An 18,553-nucleotide genomic window follows, 5' to 3' on the forward strand; every position below is an offset into this window, starting at 1 on the left:
GACAGACACAACATTAGGCTTTTTGCCTTAGCCTGCTGCTGGCCTCCTGGGAGGCACTAGTGGGGCCCACTTCTGCCGAGGACATTTGATGAATGGTCGCAGGGCCTCCTGTTTCCTTGCTGCTTGATATCCCAGCCCTGGTGTTCCAGCTCCTTGTGAAAACAAGTAGATGACAACATTTGGAGTTGCAGCCACAGGAGACAGAAGTTAGTTTGGGAAGGGGAGGAAAGAAGGGAGGTGTCCAGGAGCAGGGAAAGGAAGAAGGTGGGGGGAGGGGGAAGAGTTACAAGTGTCTTGGTGGAAGGTGGGCGGAGTGTAGGCTAAGGATGATGTTAGGAGGCAAGGGGTAAGGACGTGCCAGAGTGCTGGCAGCCCAGTTACTGGCAAGTTAGGACACAGCCCGGAGAATGGCAGCCAGTTAGCTGTCCAAGTGGCTGTGTTCAGGGATAAACTGACCTTCCAGGACAGAGTTGGAGAAGCCCCATCCCTCCAAGACACGCCCCTCAAGCCTTTGCTTTGGAAATAAAAATGCAATCTCTTTGGGAGATGGCCAGTGCTTACATATATCATTTATTTAAATGGGGAACATCTGTGGGTCTCCAGTTTTGTTATTTGATGAGAAAATAAGCTGAAGCAGTGGATTAGCACTAAAAGAGACAGAGTTTTTGTTTTTACTTTGTTTGTATATTTGTTTCCACTTGGTTTGTGTATTTGTTTCCCATTATTTCCTTCGAACCTCAGAACTAGGCAAACCATGGAATGTTCCCAAAGGGGGAAAACTGGACGTGAGAACATCAAGCAAAGAGAAAAGGGAGACAGGTGTTGCTGACTCAACGCCTGATGCGATGAAAGAGGGGACGGTTGGAGTTGAGGAGGGTTCCACCTTACTCACTGCCTTAAAGTTTTCTAAGGGTTGTTTCGAACGGTCTCCTCTGGAGAAGTGAGAGGGAGTCTTGTCATTGAAACCCAGAATTTTAATGTTTTCTAGATGTGCAGAATGACCAGCTCCACATTTGAGTTAGCCTGAGGGAGACAGATACATACCTTTTGCAAAGAGAACTTTTCAAATACAGCTCATGAAGTCCTAGGATTTGTAGTGACAGTTCTGAGGGTTTCCCCTTAATAGCGAGATCAGCCCTGCGTTGAAAAGCAAATTCAGCCATCCACAGCAGAACTTTTGGTGAAGACATTGATTTCGCTCAGGAACACTGTGTCAAAAAATTTTTGTCATCTGGTGCCATCTTGACATGAATGTACAGGATTTGGTTTTGTCTTGTGTTTTGCGGAAAAGCGAGAGTCAAAGGTGGCCCCCTTTTACCCTCTCCATTCGCTGGCTCTGCGTATTGGTTAGCTCACGCACAGGTAGTATGGAGTTGCTTTTGTGTGCAAGTCTTCGTGAACAGCACTCTGCGAAGCCAGAGTCCCAGCCTTTAAGGGGCTTATGCTCTCTCTAGTCAGTTGAAAATTGGTCCTTTTGCAGAAACTGTTTGAAAGCTGGTGCTTGGTAGAGGGTTTTCAGAAGGCTGTCACACCCTGTGGTTATTTTGGTGTCTTCATGCTAAAATAAGCAGAGTGCGTCAGTATTGTTTCACATGAGCAAAGGTGGAAGTTCACGGGATTCTGTAAGCTGGAAAAGTCCAGAGGTGAGTCTTAGCATCACTAGGTCAGGACAGAAATGCTGTTGTCGAGGCCCTAACTCTCCTTGTGGTGGGTAGCTCGAGACCCCTGATGTCCTTGCTTGGTGACCCCAGAGGAGAGATGATCTGAGAGTATGGTTCTTAGAAAGCTGCAGGGAAAATTCTTGTTGGCTCAGCCTGGAATACATTTCCATCTCTGACCCAGTCACTAGACACAGGGCACCAGAGCGCTCTGGTCAGGCTGGGTCCTGTGCTGCATGGACCATCTGGTGTGATCAGACAAGCAGGGGTGAGTGCCACCTGTATCTCATCTTTTGTTATCAGAACAAGGAAGAAGGGAGAAGCCAGAGATGGCCATCATGGCGGATTTAGTCCTAGCAGGGCAGGTGGGCCAAGAAGGACCAGGCCAAGGAGAACTCTACTGCCTGAAAGTGAGGGTAAGGCCCAAGGATGCAGATTTTTGCACAAGTGGTGAGAAAGCACATCGGATGGGCTGGTGGCGTCCAGAGGGTATGCCGTTCTTTGCAGCCTGGACTTGTGGCCTGGACTCATCTCTGTGACAGCATTGCAGTGGCTTCTCTTCACCTGTGTGCCTGTATCTCGTCTTGGCCCTGGGGAAACAGGCCACAGAAGGTCCTTATGAGTGCCAGCTTTGGGGTTAGAGCAACCAAAAGTTGAACCCTGGCTCTGCCACTTCCTAGCTGTACAGCGTGGGGCAAGTTGCTTAACCCTTATGAGCCACCAGCCCTTGTCTGCCAGGTGGGCATAATAATAGTACCTGCCTTAAAGGTTTCCATTAGATAATATATGGAGGTGACTTTGGACAGTGTTTACCTATGGAATGTGCTCCAGAAATGCTGGCAGCAGCTGATGGAGCAGGGACCAGGTCTCACTCAGCTTTGTGTCATTAGTGCCTCATGGAGGCTCGTATGTAGTAGGCCATTCAATAAATGCTGGTGTAAATCGAATCAAAGCTAGGTGAGGAACTGGCCACAGAGCTACAGGAAGAGGTAGTGCAGACAGGAGGATGGGTTCAGGGGCGTGGGGTTCTATGCAGACAGTGGGGTCTGGGTCCACGGGAGAGTCAGGAGGTTCAGCCTCAGGAACCAGACTCTTCGGTGACTCTCAAAGGTCGGCATGTGAGAAGGGCTCTTGTAGAAAGATCCTCTCACACGTTTGGATTTGGCAGGTCTGGGATGGCTGCCTTGATGAGCACCAGGCGATACAGACGGCTGCCCCCAGTGAGACCCCACTGGTTTCTGGTCATAAACTCAAAGGGATGGGTGAAGGGAGATGCTGTGGCCAACTGGAGAGTACAACCCCATCCGAGGGGCCGCTGTGCTCCAAATCGGGGCTCAGCCTCTCTGGATCTTCTAGTTTTTCAAGAGAAGCTGAAAATCTGGACTTGTAAGGGCAATTTCCTGATTTTTAAATGCTGGAAAGCGTCAGATTTTCTGAAAACACTGAATGGCCAAATAAAACACATCTGTAGCCCAGAGAAGCTGCCACTTGGAGCCCTAAGTCTAGGGCAGCGGTTCCACCCAGGACGATTTTGTCCCCTAGGGAACATTTGGCAATGTTTGGAGATCATTTTTGTTGTCACAGCTTGCGGTGGGGTAGGGGATGCTCCTGGCGTCTAGAGGTGATAGGCCAGGAATGCTGCTAAGTGTCTCGTAATGCCCAGGACCGCCCCCACCCCCATCCGAGTGACCTGGTCCTCAGGGGAGTTTAACTGTCCTTAGCCATGGGCAAAAAAAGAAGCAGGGCCGGGGCCACTTGCCACCCAATTTTACAGATTTTTGGGTTAGAGAGACAGGGCTTTGTCCTTCCAACCCCGAAGAACCAGGGCTGAACCCTCCTTGGCCCAGTGTAATCATATTCTACAGTCCGCACGCTTCCTGTCCTTGAAGGAAGCAACCCACCACCCCAACCTCTGTAGGCATGAAAGCCATGCGAGAAATGCAGACAGAGTGCGAATACACTGCCGCTGGGGTCCCCAAGGGCTGGGTGTGGTGTCTGCTGGGGATGATCAGGGTTTTAGCCTCCCCTTCATGATGGAATGTTTGGTTTGGGTTCAGTAGTTTCTGGAACTGTAGTGAGACTCTTTCCCTTCCCAACAAAACCCAACCATAAAAAATAAAATGCCTTTAGTCCTTTGCAGTTCTATTGGCTGAGGCCTCACTGTGGCCAGCCCTGCCCAGGCTTGGTGCTGAGGGGGAGAGAGCAGAGACTCAGGCAGGTTCCCTCTGGTGACTTACAGCGCCTCCATCCAATCCACCCTCTTCTACCCATAGCTTCATCTTCCTGAAGAAGCACAGTCTGCCGTCAGACCCTGCTGCTCAGAAACCTTCAGAGGCTCCCAGGTGCGCTCTGACTGAAGCCTGCGCTCTGCTAGCCTCCGTGATCTGGCCCAACCTGCCTTCCAAGCGTACCTTCTGCTCTTCTGTTGCTGTGCTTCTCTCTTAGCAAACCACATTTTCCCCTATTCCCGGCCTCCGTGCCTTTGCTCAAGCTGTGCCTCCTGTCTAGAATGCCGTCTCTGGCCATCCGTGCAAGGTCAGGTGGCTCCGGTGGTGGTCCCTCCAGCCTCTTCATCCCTGCTTCCCACATCGCCTCCTCTTTCACTCTTTTGCAGCCTTTTCTGCCTCATGCCTTAGAATTATTTCGTTCTTGACCCTTGATCCCACCAAACTGGGGAGAGTTAATAAAAAATTCAACTTTGAATTCCCTTTTCTGGGCAACTTCCTAGCCTTGCTCCTGGCATCCAGTGGGTATTGATTCAGCCTGTACCACTGTTTCCCAAGCTCTTTGCCTGTGCCTGGTATGATACCAGTGCTGTCATGTGCGTCATCTTTTTTCATCCTTACAGGGACTTCATGACACTTGTGACATCGTCCCACTTTTACAGATAAGGAAACTAAGTCTTAGAGGAACTGTCACTTGATTCATTCATAGGTTCACTCAACAAACTTACTTAATGAACACCCACTATGCGACAGGCTCTACGGCTTGCTGGGAAGAGTGGGGAGGTGAGACATTGCAGATTGTGTACCCGGGAAGCTGACTCTGAGGCCTGAATTTAACATCTTAGCAGAATGATTAGGGAGTGTACTTGGGATCCACCCCCTAGGGAGGGCGGGGGAGGAAGCTGAGTGGAGCCAAGCTATAGTGCAGGCAGGCTTACTTAAGGTCTTAGCCAGCCCTACGGGGAGTTCTAAAGAGAGCACAACCCTTTAGAGCTGTCCATGTTGAGACAGGAGAAACCAGCCTCTATGCCCCACGTAGATCCATCTTTGGATGAGGTGTCGGTCTTTGGAGGGCTTGTCACCACATCCTCTGATGCCATCCCTGAAGCTTTCTCTTAGCTGGGGGCTGTCTGCTGCCAGCCGTCCCAGCAGCTGGGGGATATGAGCATCTACCACCAGACAGAAAGTCTCTTTGCCCTCATGGGGTTTACCTTCAAGTGGGGGAAACAAATGACAAATGAATAAACAAGTAAACAAGCAAGATCACTGCACTTCCCTTTATAAATGCAAAGAAGGACAGTAACGGGCACTCATTTTACAGGCGAGGAAGCAAAGATGCTGAGAGGTAAAATGGTTTAAAGTCCTGTCTTCAATCCCGGTCTCTGTGGCTCTGAAATTCAGCCCTCTCCACCCCATAACCAGACCTCTGCCAGTTGTATGGAGCCTTGAAAGTCAAGCTAAAGAGCTGGGTCTTGATCCCATAGGCACTGAGGCAGCCTTAGAGGGACACAGTAAAATGCATTTCTAGGAAATGACATTGGGATGGGCATGCAGAATCGGGAACCAGAGTCAGGACTTTGTTGAGGGGCGGCTTCACGAATCTGGGTCCTGCAGTGATGACATTGCTTGCTGTGGGACTGGTGATGGGAAATGCATCCATTAGGTTGCTTTGGGCTGCCAATGGCAGAAAACCCAGCTTTAAGTAGCTTAACTAGTAAATCCACAGAAGTAGAAGTTCACCGGGAGGCAGGCTGTGGGTTCGGTTCAACCAGTTTCTCTGGAGGTCATTAGCAGCTAGGTTTCTTGTTCTGCCACCCAAGGCGGCTTCCTCTCCTGGTCCTAAGAGGCCTGCTGGTAGCCACTGGGGCTCCATGCTTTTTTGCTAGCACTCAGTAGGAAAGCTGAAATTCCCCTCAACCTTCTAAGTCCTCTTCCATGCAGTTGTCATATACTCACCCCCAGACTAACAACACATACAGAATCTGCCATCTTGAGTCGGGATGGGGGTCAGTGATGTCCTGGAAAGAATTTGGCTGGAGGGATGAAAGCAGGGCCAAATTCACGTCTCTGTTAGGAAGCAGGAAGGGCAAGAATGGATAGTGGGGAGGGAACGGGTATAGCCTGCTGCAGACAACAAAGGACTGGGCGGTTCGAAGGCAGGATGCACTGACAGGTTAGATTGAGGACGGGGGATTTTTTAAAAAGTGTCAAAAATAGCTCCAAATTTCCAGTTGCCATGTCTGGGAAGATATTATCCCATTGACTGAACTTGAGGAGATGGAGGAAAAGTCACAACTTTGTTTTGGGTAATTTGAATTTGATGTGATGAGGCGCCATCCAAACTGTACTGTTTTGCAACAGCTGAAGATATGGGTCTTTGAGGTCATGCAGGATGGAGCCCGAGAAGTGGGAGCTGAAGTCAGCAGTGCGTGGGGAGCCGGCTGGCGCTGAGCTGAGAAGGCTGGACTCTTCCGAGCAGAGCTGCTTCTAGAAATTTTTCTGACAGGGGTCCCTGCCCATGTGCATGGTGACAGAGTACAGTGATGTTCACTGTCTCATTGTTTGGAATATTAAGAGACTGGAGACAACCTGCTAGTTAATTAGTTACGATACATCTGGTGTATGGAACCCCGAGCAGCTATTAGAAAAAGAGAATGCAAGAGCTACGTGTCCTGTCAAGGAACAATCTATCAGTTACATTGTTAGGTGGAAAAAAGCAAGAAACAAAGGCTTGTATAGAATACTTTCATTTGTGTTAAAAAAAAAACAGACACTATCCAACTGTATGCATGTATATTCATCGACTGTTTCTGGAAGGTATCAGAAGAAACTTAATAGCACTTGCCTCTGGGTGGGGTTCTGGGAGCCCAGGACACTTACTTTTCACTTTTTACCTTGCTGACTGTTAGAGTTCCTTTAACCATGTGCATTTATTACCTATCAAAAAAGTTGGATCATAAAAACAAATACGTGAGAAACTGAATCTTGGGTGTCAGAGATGTTGGCCAGACCGAGGACCAAGAGGAGGCCATTGGAGGGTGTCAGAGAGTCCGAGGCAAATGTCAGGGGGAGGGGCCACAGGTGAGACTGAGGTACCGGCTGAGACTCAGGGAGAATGGAAGGAGATGGGGACAGCTCCTTGGGCTCATCGAGCACCTCTGTAGATGCCCAGGATGCGACCGAAGATTCTCCCGGAGCTCTGCACAGAAAGTTCTGCCGAGGCTCTGCTGTGCTTTTGGATTGGGTCTCCTTGCTTTAGTCGCCAGAGCTGGAGGGATGTCTAAACAGATCTCTGCAATTGCCTTGGAGTCCTTGCTATCTCTTAGGAGATCTAAGAGATCTCCTGTAGGGACTGCCTTCACGCGGGTGATTCTTGGCCATCCAGGGCCAGAAGCTGAGAGGAAGGCAGTGGGCCAGGTGAAGAGCCTGGGAAGGCATCATGTCTGATACTGAGCCTTCCTCAGCGACCTCAGAGTCCGGGGGCTCTGACCTGTGAAGGAGCCAGAGGAAGGCCAGTCAGCCGCTGGCCATACTTGAGGCTGAGGGAGCTGAGAGAGAGGACAGGATGACTCATCTGTCAGGGGCCAAGAGCAGGGCTCCCATTGTCAATACAGAAGTTTCATATGATGGCCTGGGCAAACAGGAAGAGCATTTCCCCTCCCCCTAATAATAATAATAACACAGTCATCCCTCAATATGGGGGGGGGTTGGCTCCAGGACCCGCCCCCGCCACGTGATACCAAAATCCAACAGTGCTCAAGTCCCTTGTATAAAATGGCATAATATTTGCATATAATTATGCAATTCTCCCATATACTTTAAGTCATCTCTAGACTACTTATAATACCTAATACAGTGTAAATACTATGTTAATAGTTACAAATACACTGTAAATGCTATATGTAAATAGTTGGCAGTAGAGTACAAGACAAATTCAAGTTTTGCTTTTTGGAACTCTCTGGAATTTTTTTTCAAATATTTTCTATCTGCAGTTGGTTGAATCCTTGGATGCAGAACACATGGATATGGAGGGATGACTGTAATAATAATAATAATAATATGCAAAATAACAGAATCCTGGAATCTTCAGGCTGGAGGGAACCTGGAGATAATTCGTCCATTGTTTTCTGACTCATGTCCCTCAATATACTAAATATGTATGTCACTTCATGGTTTGGATTGAGGTCAGCTAAACTTGCACCCTACAGCCCCAAAGTCCATGCATGTGAGGGCATGAAAGCCTCTGAAAAGTTCTGCAGTAAGAAAACCCGCCTCATTTTGTTCAAGGAGCTTTTTAAAGTTTTTTATTTTATAGATGTGATAACTTAGGTTCCAAGGCCATGTGACTAGTCGGCAGTGCAGCCAGGCAAGAACGCAGACCCCCTGCCTCAAGCGCCAGTGGGCTATTTACCTGAGCTGCTCACTGAATTGAGAGGCTAGATCATTATTTCTCATACTGGGTTCTTTGGAACCCCAGTCTCATGAGATGTTAGTGAGTTTTGAGCTAGGGACACACACTCTAGTCACATCAGCTGAAGACACCCAGCATTACAGAAAGCTGAACAGGTTGATTGGCTGTGGGGCTTCTCAGAATCTTTAATATGGTGTCTCTGTGAAGCATCAAGGTAGGGAGGGGATGTGTAGGGTTCCCCAACTTATATGGCCCAGGAATTCCTGCTTTAAGGAGCCACTCTCTGTGGATTTGTTCTGTGGATGTGAGTTGAAGTATTCAGGTCTGGGTCAATGAAGTTTATGTCGTTTTCTGTACCCCTTTCCACCCCACCCCAAGCATTGCTGCCCTTTCTGTGTTGAAGAGGAAATTGGTCAGTGCAGCCAGCTCCCTTCTGCCCTTCTGACGCTTGTTCTTCCATATTCCAGAGCAAGGAGATCGGCCTGCAGATGCATGAGGAGCTCCTGAAGGTCACCAATGAGCTCTACACGGTGAGTCTCGCTCAGGCTCCGCTGCTGTTTGGGATTGGGCCCCCTTTCTTCTGCGCCCAGCACAGGGGGGTGGCTGACCAGAGATCTGGGGTGACCCTGGGCCTTTTTGCTGTGTCTTTTGCCTGAGTGACAGTGGGTCATCACAATGGGATGTAATGACTCACAGCCCCAGCTTCTGATTCAGTACATTTGGGGAGGGGCCCCAGGCATGTTTAATTTGTAAAAGTTCACAGAGATCCAGATTACCTGCCAGCTGTGGGAATATATTACCTCCCAAACCTGAAGACGCAAAGCTGGAGTGGAGAGAGCGTGGGTCAGGTAGGACAGGCTGAAGCTGAGGCCCGCTCCTTACTGACTGTGGGACCTGAGGCGGGCATTTAGCTCATCTGGATCTCAGTATTCTCATCTGCAAAATGGAGCACTCTTCTGAGGGTCACGTGAGGGGCAGAGGGTAGGGGTTGGGGGGTGGATGAGCATGCCTCACCATCTCAGGGGAATAATTTCAGAACATCACAATTTGGCCCAGAATTGACCTTATTCCCTGCTTAGAGGCAAGATCTAACTGGGTTTGGGATGGGTGTTAGAATCTGAGAAGGTGAGTGGATGGGGAACACAAGCACAGTGGTTATAGTGAGGGAAGTTACAGCCTGTGCTTTGAGGAGCCACGGGCTTCCGTGGGGAGGAGTGAGGAGAGGCCCAGTGACAGCCTGGGGGAGCAGGGTGGGGAGGCCTAGCAGACAGAACTGCAGGCCCACCACCCCTAAGGCAATCAGGCCAGAGAAAAACTGTTATGTTTTAAGTATGTGGAGATTCCTTATAAAGCTTCTCATTAAAAGGGGAGGATTCTGCTGCTAAAATTATATTTGAAAAGCTCTGGTATGAGGGGAAGAAGAGCAGGTTGTGAGAGGCCCCTCTCTTTGGTATTGTTATCTTTCTAAGTCCATGTTCTGTGCAACCAGCAGGTGGTAGACCTCTCAGGGGCCAAGAGCCTTTGCCCAAGAGCCTGTACTTCAGGTTGGAAGTCCTGCCTCAGACTCCAACCAGCTATGGGACTTTGGGCCAGACATTCGATCTTCTGGGCCTCAGTCTCCAAATCAGTAAAATGGGGGTGAGAGTTCCTAGAGATTAATCTATAAAAGTTGAAACACACATTTCTGTGATTCCAAGTTAAGGAGAAAAACTCGCACCCTGACAGTTTTTTAATGGATCGTTGCTTGGGGTAAAGGAAGCACTGCTGCTGGAGAAAACATATGACTTTGAGTCAGATTGGACTGTGGGGAAATCACCTTGTGGTTTACAGCACAGACTCTGGAGCTGGAGACCTGGATTCAAATACAGTTGATAAATAGAAATAATAATACCTGCTTTTTACACCCCCTTGTGAGAATTAAAGGGGATCAGATACGTAAGCATGCCCAGGACAAAGAGAACCAAGAGGCACAGCGTATCAGAGGTTCCCATGGTCCCATCACCACTGCTGTCTCCACCTCCCTGGCGAGTGTGAAGTGGACTGTGTGTTCCCACTTTAGCACCCGGTGGAGAAGCTGTGTGGTAAAGGGGCAAGGCCGGGAACCAGATGAGATGTTTCTCCTCAGAATTCTGCAGAGGGTTTGTTCCCCTGTTGAGGACCTTTTCATGTTTCTCAGGCACTTCACCTCCACAGTGTTCCAGCAACTGGGTCCACATCCAGGACCCCAGCCACTCCCACCCAGATCTCTAAGCTTTCCTCTGGGCTCCAGCTGGGCTCCCCTCCTGGGTGCTCTCTCTTCACCCCAAATTTCTCCCCTGTTGGCTCCTTTACCCCTGTAGATCCCCCGGCCTACAGCCGCCCTCTTTCCTCCTCTGCTTGTCTGAGTCATACTCAGTTTTCAAACCCAGACCAAACTCCACTACCTTGAGCAAGCCGTCACCGCTGGGCCTCAAATTCCTTTGGCAGTGTAAAAAAACCCCTTATGTTATCTTGAATGTCTCCACCCTGTCTCTTCCGTTGGCACGTACACTCCCTGGAGTCGGATCTTGGTGAGAAGCACTGCGCTTAGGGCCCAAGGCCTCAGTTTGAACCCAGCTGTTTTGTCTTGGGCAAGTCACTTCAGCTCTCAGTGAAATGTGGGCTGGCAATAGAAGCTTTCTCCAGTTTGTAGGCTGGATAGGGCAGGCGGGTCAGGGACCAGGAGGATAACGCTGGTGCCCACACACGGGTGTCCCTGCTGGCCATGGGGCAGGGTGGCTGGACAGAAGTGACACTGGCCTTAGACATGCAGGCCAGGCAGGCAGGCTGGTCCCTGCTTGCCATCTCCCAGCAGCCTGGCAATGGCCTTGGAGCTGGTGGGGAAGGAAGGGCCAGCCCCTCCCCACTCTCTCCTTTTGCCATGTGCTGCAGAAAAGTGAGAACACGGTGGTGCCAACAGCACCCCCTGCCCCCCACCAGGTCATTCGCTGCCTGCACTGAGTTTTCAGTAGTTGCCCAGAAATTCATTTAAATTCAGATATTTGGGGCTGCCTTCTGTGGACTTAGCACCACAGGAGACATAGCAGCCGGCTGTGAACATTTCAAGAGTTGGTCTTTGAAGTGTCTTGTACATCCTTGGTGTTCCCAGGGTACTTGTTGAAGGAGGGAGGGAAGGATCTATGAATAAGTGAAAGAAACTGGTTTTGCCTGCAAGGAGTTTAGAATCTGTGCAGGGAAATGAGAGTAAACTTGTGAACTGGTGATATCACCGCCTAAGAAAGACAGAGCCTAGAGTGTGCTGGATACCTGGACTCGGAGGGAGGGCACCTAGACTGTGAGCCTGGGGGAGCTGAGCCAGGTTCTCTACAGCTGTCCCAGTAGGGCAGTGCTGGCACACAGTAGGCAATCAATATATATTCACTGAGTGAAGAAATGAGGGGTAGAGTTTGTGCATGTGTGAGAGATTGACTGAGGTTTCAGAAAAGGGCTGGGGCTACTGTGATCAAAGGTGAGTTCTGGGCCTGGTGCCTTTGGATGGGTAGGAATTAACAAAGCACAGGGGGACAGAGGAAGAGAAAGGGAATTCTGAGCAGGAGAGACAACACAGGATCATGGCAGAGCAAATCGATTACAGAGGGAGGTGGGTTTGAATTCCTGCTGCACCACCTCCCAGCTTGGCCAAGTCAAATATCGTCTTTGGACCTCAAAACAAGTATAATAATAACAACCATGGCCAGAATGTATCTCACACTGTGTTAGATACTTTATACACATTATTTAATTGACACACATTTTCCAGGTAAAGAAACTGAGGCACAAAGAAGTGAAGCCTGGCTTAAGGCCTTTGTATCAGTTATCAACTGCTGCATAACAACTTCTGTCAAAACTCAGTGGCTGAAAACAACAAGCATTTTATTCACTCGAGATTCTGTGGGTTGGTGATTTGGGCTGGGTTCAACTGGGGACACTGATGTGGCTACAGTTTCCTGGCCATTGAAAAAAAGAGCCCCAAATGGGAAAACCCCAGTGAGGTTTCAAGCCTTTGTTTGTGTCACGTTTGCTAATATCTCATTCCCCAAATCAAGTCGCACAGCCAAGCCCAGAGCTGTGGGATGGAGAAGTAAACTGCTTGCAAAGTGACGATGCAAAGGGGCATCCCTGAGGCCATCGGGCAACTACTGTGGCCGTCTTTGCAAACAGTCCACCACAGCACCCAGTTGCTGAGGACGCTCTGGACCCCAATCCCACGCTTTGTTACTAGAGATTTGCTTTGAGCACTTTCTGGTTACTGTGCCTCGTCATGCAAGCCTTTAGATGCTCCCTCCTCCCCCAGTCATGACCACAGGGACTAAAGAGGAAATGATGTAGAGAAAGGACTGTCCAGTAAGCCCCATGTTTTTTCTTTCAATGTGTTTTAGAGGAGGTGGTACTGGGCATAATGATGATAGAGATGAATGCTTACTGCCACCTGTCTCCTACTTTAGGGAAAAGGCTTGTCTCTACCTGGGACCAGGAAGGACACAGAGAAGACGGCAGGGCTGGGCATTTTGTAGGTTCATTTGTTCGTTGGTTCATTCGTTCATTCACTCAACAAGGCTTCCCTCTGCCCAGTCCTCATCACCTTGAGGTGCCTTCCTTTCTAAAACATGCCAGTGCTTATACACACACACACACACACACACACCCCCCACACACACACCCCACACACACCCCCACACACACCCCACACACGTCACACCTCACGTATTTTTCCCTAGACTCCCATCAGCCTGACACAATATATAGCTCTTGATCATTGTGTATTGACCTGAGAGGAAAGAAGGGCAGAGGGTGAGAATGTGAGCCAGTGTGCCAGTCTTTGCTCCAGAAGAAGCAAAACCAAAACAAAACAATAACAAAGCACTCTGTTTTCATTGTTCAGCTAAAAATACGTTCAGATTTTCAGTATAGTTCTAGATCATGAAATGCACCTGTTGTGCTTTGAACTGACAAACTTTGTAGCATCTGCCACCGGGCCCCTCCTGCTGGGCTCAGTAGCCCTGCTCCAGGCTCTCCCAGGCAGGGCTGCTGGGCCTGTCTTCCAAGCCCAGCACTGCTAGTGGGGCCCCTGAGACTTGGTTCAGGGTGACGTGGAGGGGGCCTGAGGAGCACCCACACCAACTGCTGCTGGTGACAGGTAGACGCCAATTGGAGTAATGAATGGACTCTACCTTTTACCTACTCCGGCTTTGACTTGATTGTGCGCTGGGCTCAGGGGTATGAAATCAACTCTGGGCCCCCAGGCAAATTTTTGCAAAGGTGTCTCCCTCTTGATGACCACTCTCAGGGATGCAGTGGTGGAGAGAGCCTGAGATGGGGCCCAGCAGCATGGGTTCTGGCCCCAGCTCCCTCCCAGGCTCACTGTGTGTCTTCCTGGACTGACATCTGTCATCACTGAGATATAAACACTGAGGTTTCATCATGTAACTGGGCCCTGTGCCATTTACTTAATAATTTTCTTTAAATTGACTCCTTTGTAAAAAAAAAAACCCTCTCCCGGTCATAATTAATTCATGGGTAAGCAGCCTTGTGTACTGGAAATAGCACAGGTTTCAGAGCCAGATGGACCTGGGTTCAAGGCGCTGTCACTTGTTAAACACTCTGAGCCTCAGCTCCCTAGAATATGGGAGTGTCACCACCTCATCTCTCTGGATTCTAAGAGTGAGTGGCATAGAGTATAGCACAGTGCCTGGTGAACGCCAGTGTTAAATCATTGTGTGTTTTATGAAAGGGTGAAGCATAAATATTTTTCATTTATGCTTCTAAATCTTCCCTCTCTCCTCTCCCCTACAATGCCACTAGGCCAGCCCGAGCTCTGAGAATATTTTGCCTAAAAAAGTTCAGCCACCTCCTGATCGCTCTCCTATCCTCCAGGCTTGCCGTCTATTACACATGTTACATACTCGAGCCAGAGAGACTTTCCTTTTTAAAAAATTGTTGAATATTTAAAGTTAGAAATAGATAATGCATGCATTTTGTAAAAAACCCGATAAACAGTACAAAAAGATACATAGTGAGAAGTATGTCTCCTGCTGCCCACCTCTCCCCCTCCTCCCATACAAGCCTGGTTACTAGTTTCTAGTTCAGCTGGTGGCTCCTTGCAGAGATATTTAATTCATCACTAAGCATACATGGACACACATATCCCGCACAAGTGGCAACAACTGGGCCTACTGTTCTGCATCTTGCTTTTGTGGTTATGTTTTGGAGATTGTTTCATATCACTAATAATTAGAGCCTCCACTTTTATATGGTGATTATCACGTGCTGGGCACTGGTCTAAATGCCCAGTGTCTTAATTCGTTTCATCCTCGGTTCACTTTTGAGGTAGGTGGTAGTATTACCACCCCATTTTAGAGATGAGGGGTGCGAGGCACAGAGAGACTGGGTAGCCAGCCCAAGGTCACCCAGCAGGGGAGTGGCGGAGCCTGCTCCAAGTCTACTCCCAAAAGCTACTTACATAAAAACATTCAACTAGTTATATAAACATACACATATAAATTACTTATATATATCTTTTTTTGGAAGGAAATGATACTTCACATTAGCAAATGAAAAACAACTTGGTATAAATAGAAAGGTTCCATAAGCTAAATGAAGAAAAAACAGGGTTAATTCTTGCCAGTGCCTTCAAAGCAGGCATTAGACATGAGAGCACCAAACTGAGTTTTTCTTCCCGATATACTCAGAAGGATTCCAAGAGAACTGAATAGGTGTAACACCTGAAATCACCTCACTAACACAAGCGGTTCCCGTCACACACTTTGGGAAACACTGATGCAGTGCCAGTTAGCTGGGCTCTGGTCCTCGATTTCCCCATCTGCGGCATGAAGGCACGAATCTAGAGGAACTCTGAGGCTCCTCTCAGGCTTGTATCTTCCTGCCACGCTGCCCAGGGAGGGAGAGGAGGGCGCATCTCTGACTCAGGGCAAGGCAGTCCCTGCTGGACTGTCACAGCTGCTGGCCAGGGCGTATGCCCAGTGTCATCTAGGGATGGCGGTGGTCCTAAGAAGAATGGGGAGAACAAGCTTTCCTTCTAGACAACCTCCTTCCCCGCCTCAGCTCTCCTGCATGGACATTCCTTCACTCACTCAGCAGACGTTTACTGATCATCATTGTGTCGAGAGCATGGGATGTGGCTACGCCATGTGACAAGTGTCAGTGGGGATATGGACACGGTGTGAATGGAGAAGAGATGGCATTGGATTTGGAGCTGAATGACAATGGAGTTTCCCAGGTGGAGAGCAAGGCAGAGAAGGAGGAAGCCGGGTACGGGGAGCAGCCCCTGTTCAGCCGGTCAGTGTTTGTGAGTCAGGCACTAAGTGTGGCCAGTCGAGACCAGGATTGATCCTGGGTAGTGGGGAAGCTAGCGGGGAAGGAAGTCTGCCTTTGGGGACTCATTCAGTAGCAAGAGACAGAAAGCCAGGAAAAGCTGACATATGTAAAAATGGCAATTTATTGAATCTCGGAGGCTGACACACTTGTTTCATTGTCTGTCTCCCCAGTAGAGTGAATAATGAGGGCAGAGGCCCTATCTGCCTTCCACGCAGTACTGTTGGCAGCACCTGGTATATATCATACCTGCATGTAATAAGCTGTTCAAAAATATATAATGATTGAAGGTGTAGCCACTCCCCCCACCAATACACTCACCAGATCAGAGGCAGCAGAACTGTGTCTCCTCCATTTTATCCTATTCCCTCCCTCACTTTTCCTTCTTCCTTCTGTCTTCCTTCCCCCTCCTTTCCTTTCCCTCCCTCCCTTCCCTCCATCCTCCCCTCCCTTATTTGGTGGTGTTTTCCTCTGCAGGAGGCTTCTCCCCTGTGGTGACAAAGTTGGCCCAAGTCCATCCCTCTTCCCCACCCTCCCAAGCTCACTTCATATCAGCTCAGCGCCCCCTAGTGGAAAGTGAACACTCCCTTCCTGGTGTTTCCAGCGGAAGCCCAGGGCTGTCTCTAATTGGCCTGGCTGGGGTCCCATCGCTGTGGCCAGATTAACATCATGCATACTGATAGGTCAGGCCTGGGTCTGCTGCCCTGTACCCAGGGATTGGGGGGTAGTGTCAGTTTTCCATGAACCACATGGAATGAGAATGGTGGAGCGGAATTTGGGGGATTTCCTCAAAGAAAATCAGGAAGATGTTCCAGAAGGAGGGGGACTGGATGATCCTACGCAGAGAGCAAAAACAGATGTCTGCTGAGGGGGAGGAGCTCAGGAAGGAGGAGAAAGTGGCTCCATTGGCTGGTTTGCAAACAAACACCTGATGTTCTACCTGTAAGCTGTTCCTCAAACCTGTTTGGCTCCTGCTTCTAATGGGCTTAATGCTGACACTGCTTCCTTTGTCTGGAATAATCCATCCCCACCCCAGTCCCTGTTCACCTAGCTAATAGCTACTCTTCCTTCAAGGTTCAGTTTAGATATCACTTCCTCAGGAAGCCTTCCTTTAGCGCCGTGTACCTCCCTGATCATTGCACTTATCACACCCTGTGATAATCACTTGCATAACTGTCCCTACTAAGGTGTGTATTCTGTGAGGGCAGAGACCATATCTGTCTTCTACATTGTAGTGTTTCCTATTATGGCACCGAGTGCAGTAACTAGCACATAATGAACTGTTCAATAAATATTAAATGATTGAAGGTGTAGCTGTTGCCCTACCCCCAAATATATTCACCAGAGCAAAGGCAATAGAATCTACCTCCCCTGTTTTATCCTCCCTCCATCCCATCCATCCACCCACCCACCCACTTATCTATCCATCCATCCACCCACCCATTTATCCAGCCAGCCAGTCAGCTGTTGTCCACTCATTCATGCAAATATATATTGCTACTTGCTGGGTGCCAGTCTCTGCTCTAATACAGGGATTATGATCATGGACAACGTCCTTGCCCTCATGGACTTTACACTCTAGTTGGGTGAGACAGTTTATAAACGTGCAAATGGAATAAGACAGTGATTATAATTTCTACGGAGAACGTAGGCCACACAGAGTGTGGGCGGTCAGACTGAAGTTTGGGTACTTCAAGGGTGTCTTTGTCATGTCCTGGCCCAGGGTCTCACCTCATACACAACTGTTGTGTGGCCTAGGGATGGCCCTTCCTGTGGGGTGGAGGAAGTGTACATGGACTGCATTGTGGAGAACCTATTTTCTAAAAACTGATCCTTTTCCTGCCCCAGCATGTCCCTGTATTAATGCTGTTAACTTCCAGATTGCCTTTGCCTTCTTTTGCATTTAAATGCAGATCTGAAGAGCTGTACAGATAGTACTTTCCTGTTTTCATGATCTGAGGGTTTGGGAAGATGCAAAAGGCAAAGTGTACACAGCAAAGGCAGCATGATCACCAGAAAAGGCAATGTCCACAGCTTGGAAGGCCCGGCCATCTGGCTTGCTGTGTGACTTAGGCCACATGCTTGCTATTTCTGGGCCTTAGTTTCTTTCAATGACAGGTTAATACACCAAAGTTTCTGGAGGGCCTCTGAGAACCTATGAAACTGATTTGGGCCAAGAATAGTAGTCTCACTTACATGTTCCTATGTAGTGCTTCTTAGCCTGTGCTGGACTTCTTCTGAAAGGCTCTCCCTGATAGGGTCTTGAGGGTTGGAAAGAGAATGCCCATCTGGCAGTAAGCTGGGTAGGTGCCTCTGAGGGCCCCTCTGGAGAGCCCGGGTTGAAGACCAGGTCCCAGTGACTTGGCCTCAGCTCAGCTCCTGCATCCACTTCTGCTCCGTTCCCCGCCCCAGCACTGCTGTCAGCCCGCCACTCTACAGTCACAGCTTACTGAGTTCTTTCCTAGCCCCCGCTCTCTGGCCTTTGCCAGGCAGCACAGAGAGGTCAAGCCTCTGCCATGGTCATCCAGCAAGTGGTGGGAAGGTCAGGTTTCAAAACTGGGTCTCCTGAGTCCCTGTGGGGCAGAGGACCCTTTCATCCCTATTTCGTGGTTTCCTCTTTGGTAAAGCAGGGATGATATAGTCTACGTCACAGGGTTTTTGTGAGAAGTAAGTGAGTTCGTATATGTGAAGTGCTTAGAACTAGGCCTGGTGTGTAATAAGTGGTCAGTAAGTGTTAGCTGCTATTGTTGTTATTATTGTTATCATGCTGCCTCCCAGGACTGGGGTAAAGATTAATTGAAATGCTCCTTGGTGATCATGAATAGAGAGGCTGGCAAACTCTGTGAAGTAATAGATAATTTAAAAATATTATTCAGCATCTCCTGGACTGGCAATACTGAGCAGGCTGT

The 18,553-nt window shown here is 49.0% G+C and overlaps 1 protein-coding gene across 2 annotated transcripts in view; it reads left to right on the plus strand.

The window, feature by feature from the left end:
* Window positions 1-18,553, plus strand: part of SRGAP3 (SLIT-ROBO Rho GTPase activating protein 3) — a 254,066-nt gene that overhangs the window by 152,465 nt on the left and 83,048 nt on the right. For both annotated transcript variants that reach the window (XM_065886366.1, XM_065886367.1), the window contains exon 4: window positions 8,762-8,824. In XM_065886366.1, the coding sequence (XP_065742438.1) occupies window positions 8,762-8,824 (63 nt within the window). The remainder of the gene's footprint in view (window positions 1-8,761; window positions 8,825-18,553) is intronic.

Source organism: Phocoena phocoena, chromosome 10 (assembly GCF_963924675.1).
Source record: "Phocoena phocoena chromosome 10, mPhoPho1.1, whole genome shotgun sequence".
NCBI classification, from domain to species: domain Eukaryota; kingdom Metazoa; phylum Chordata; class Mammalia; order Artiodactyla; family Phocoenidae; genus Phocoena; species Phocoena phocoena.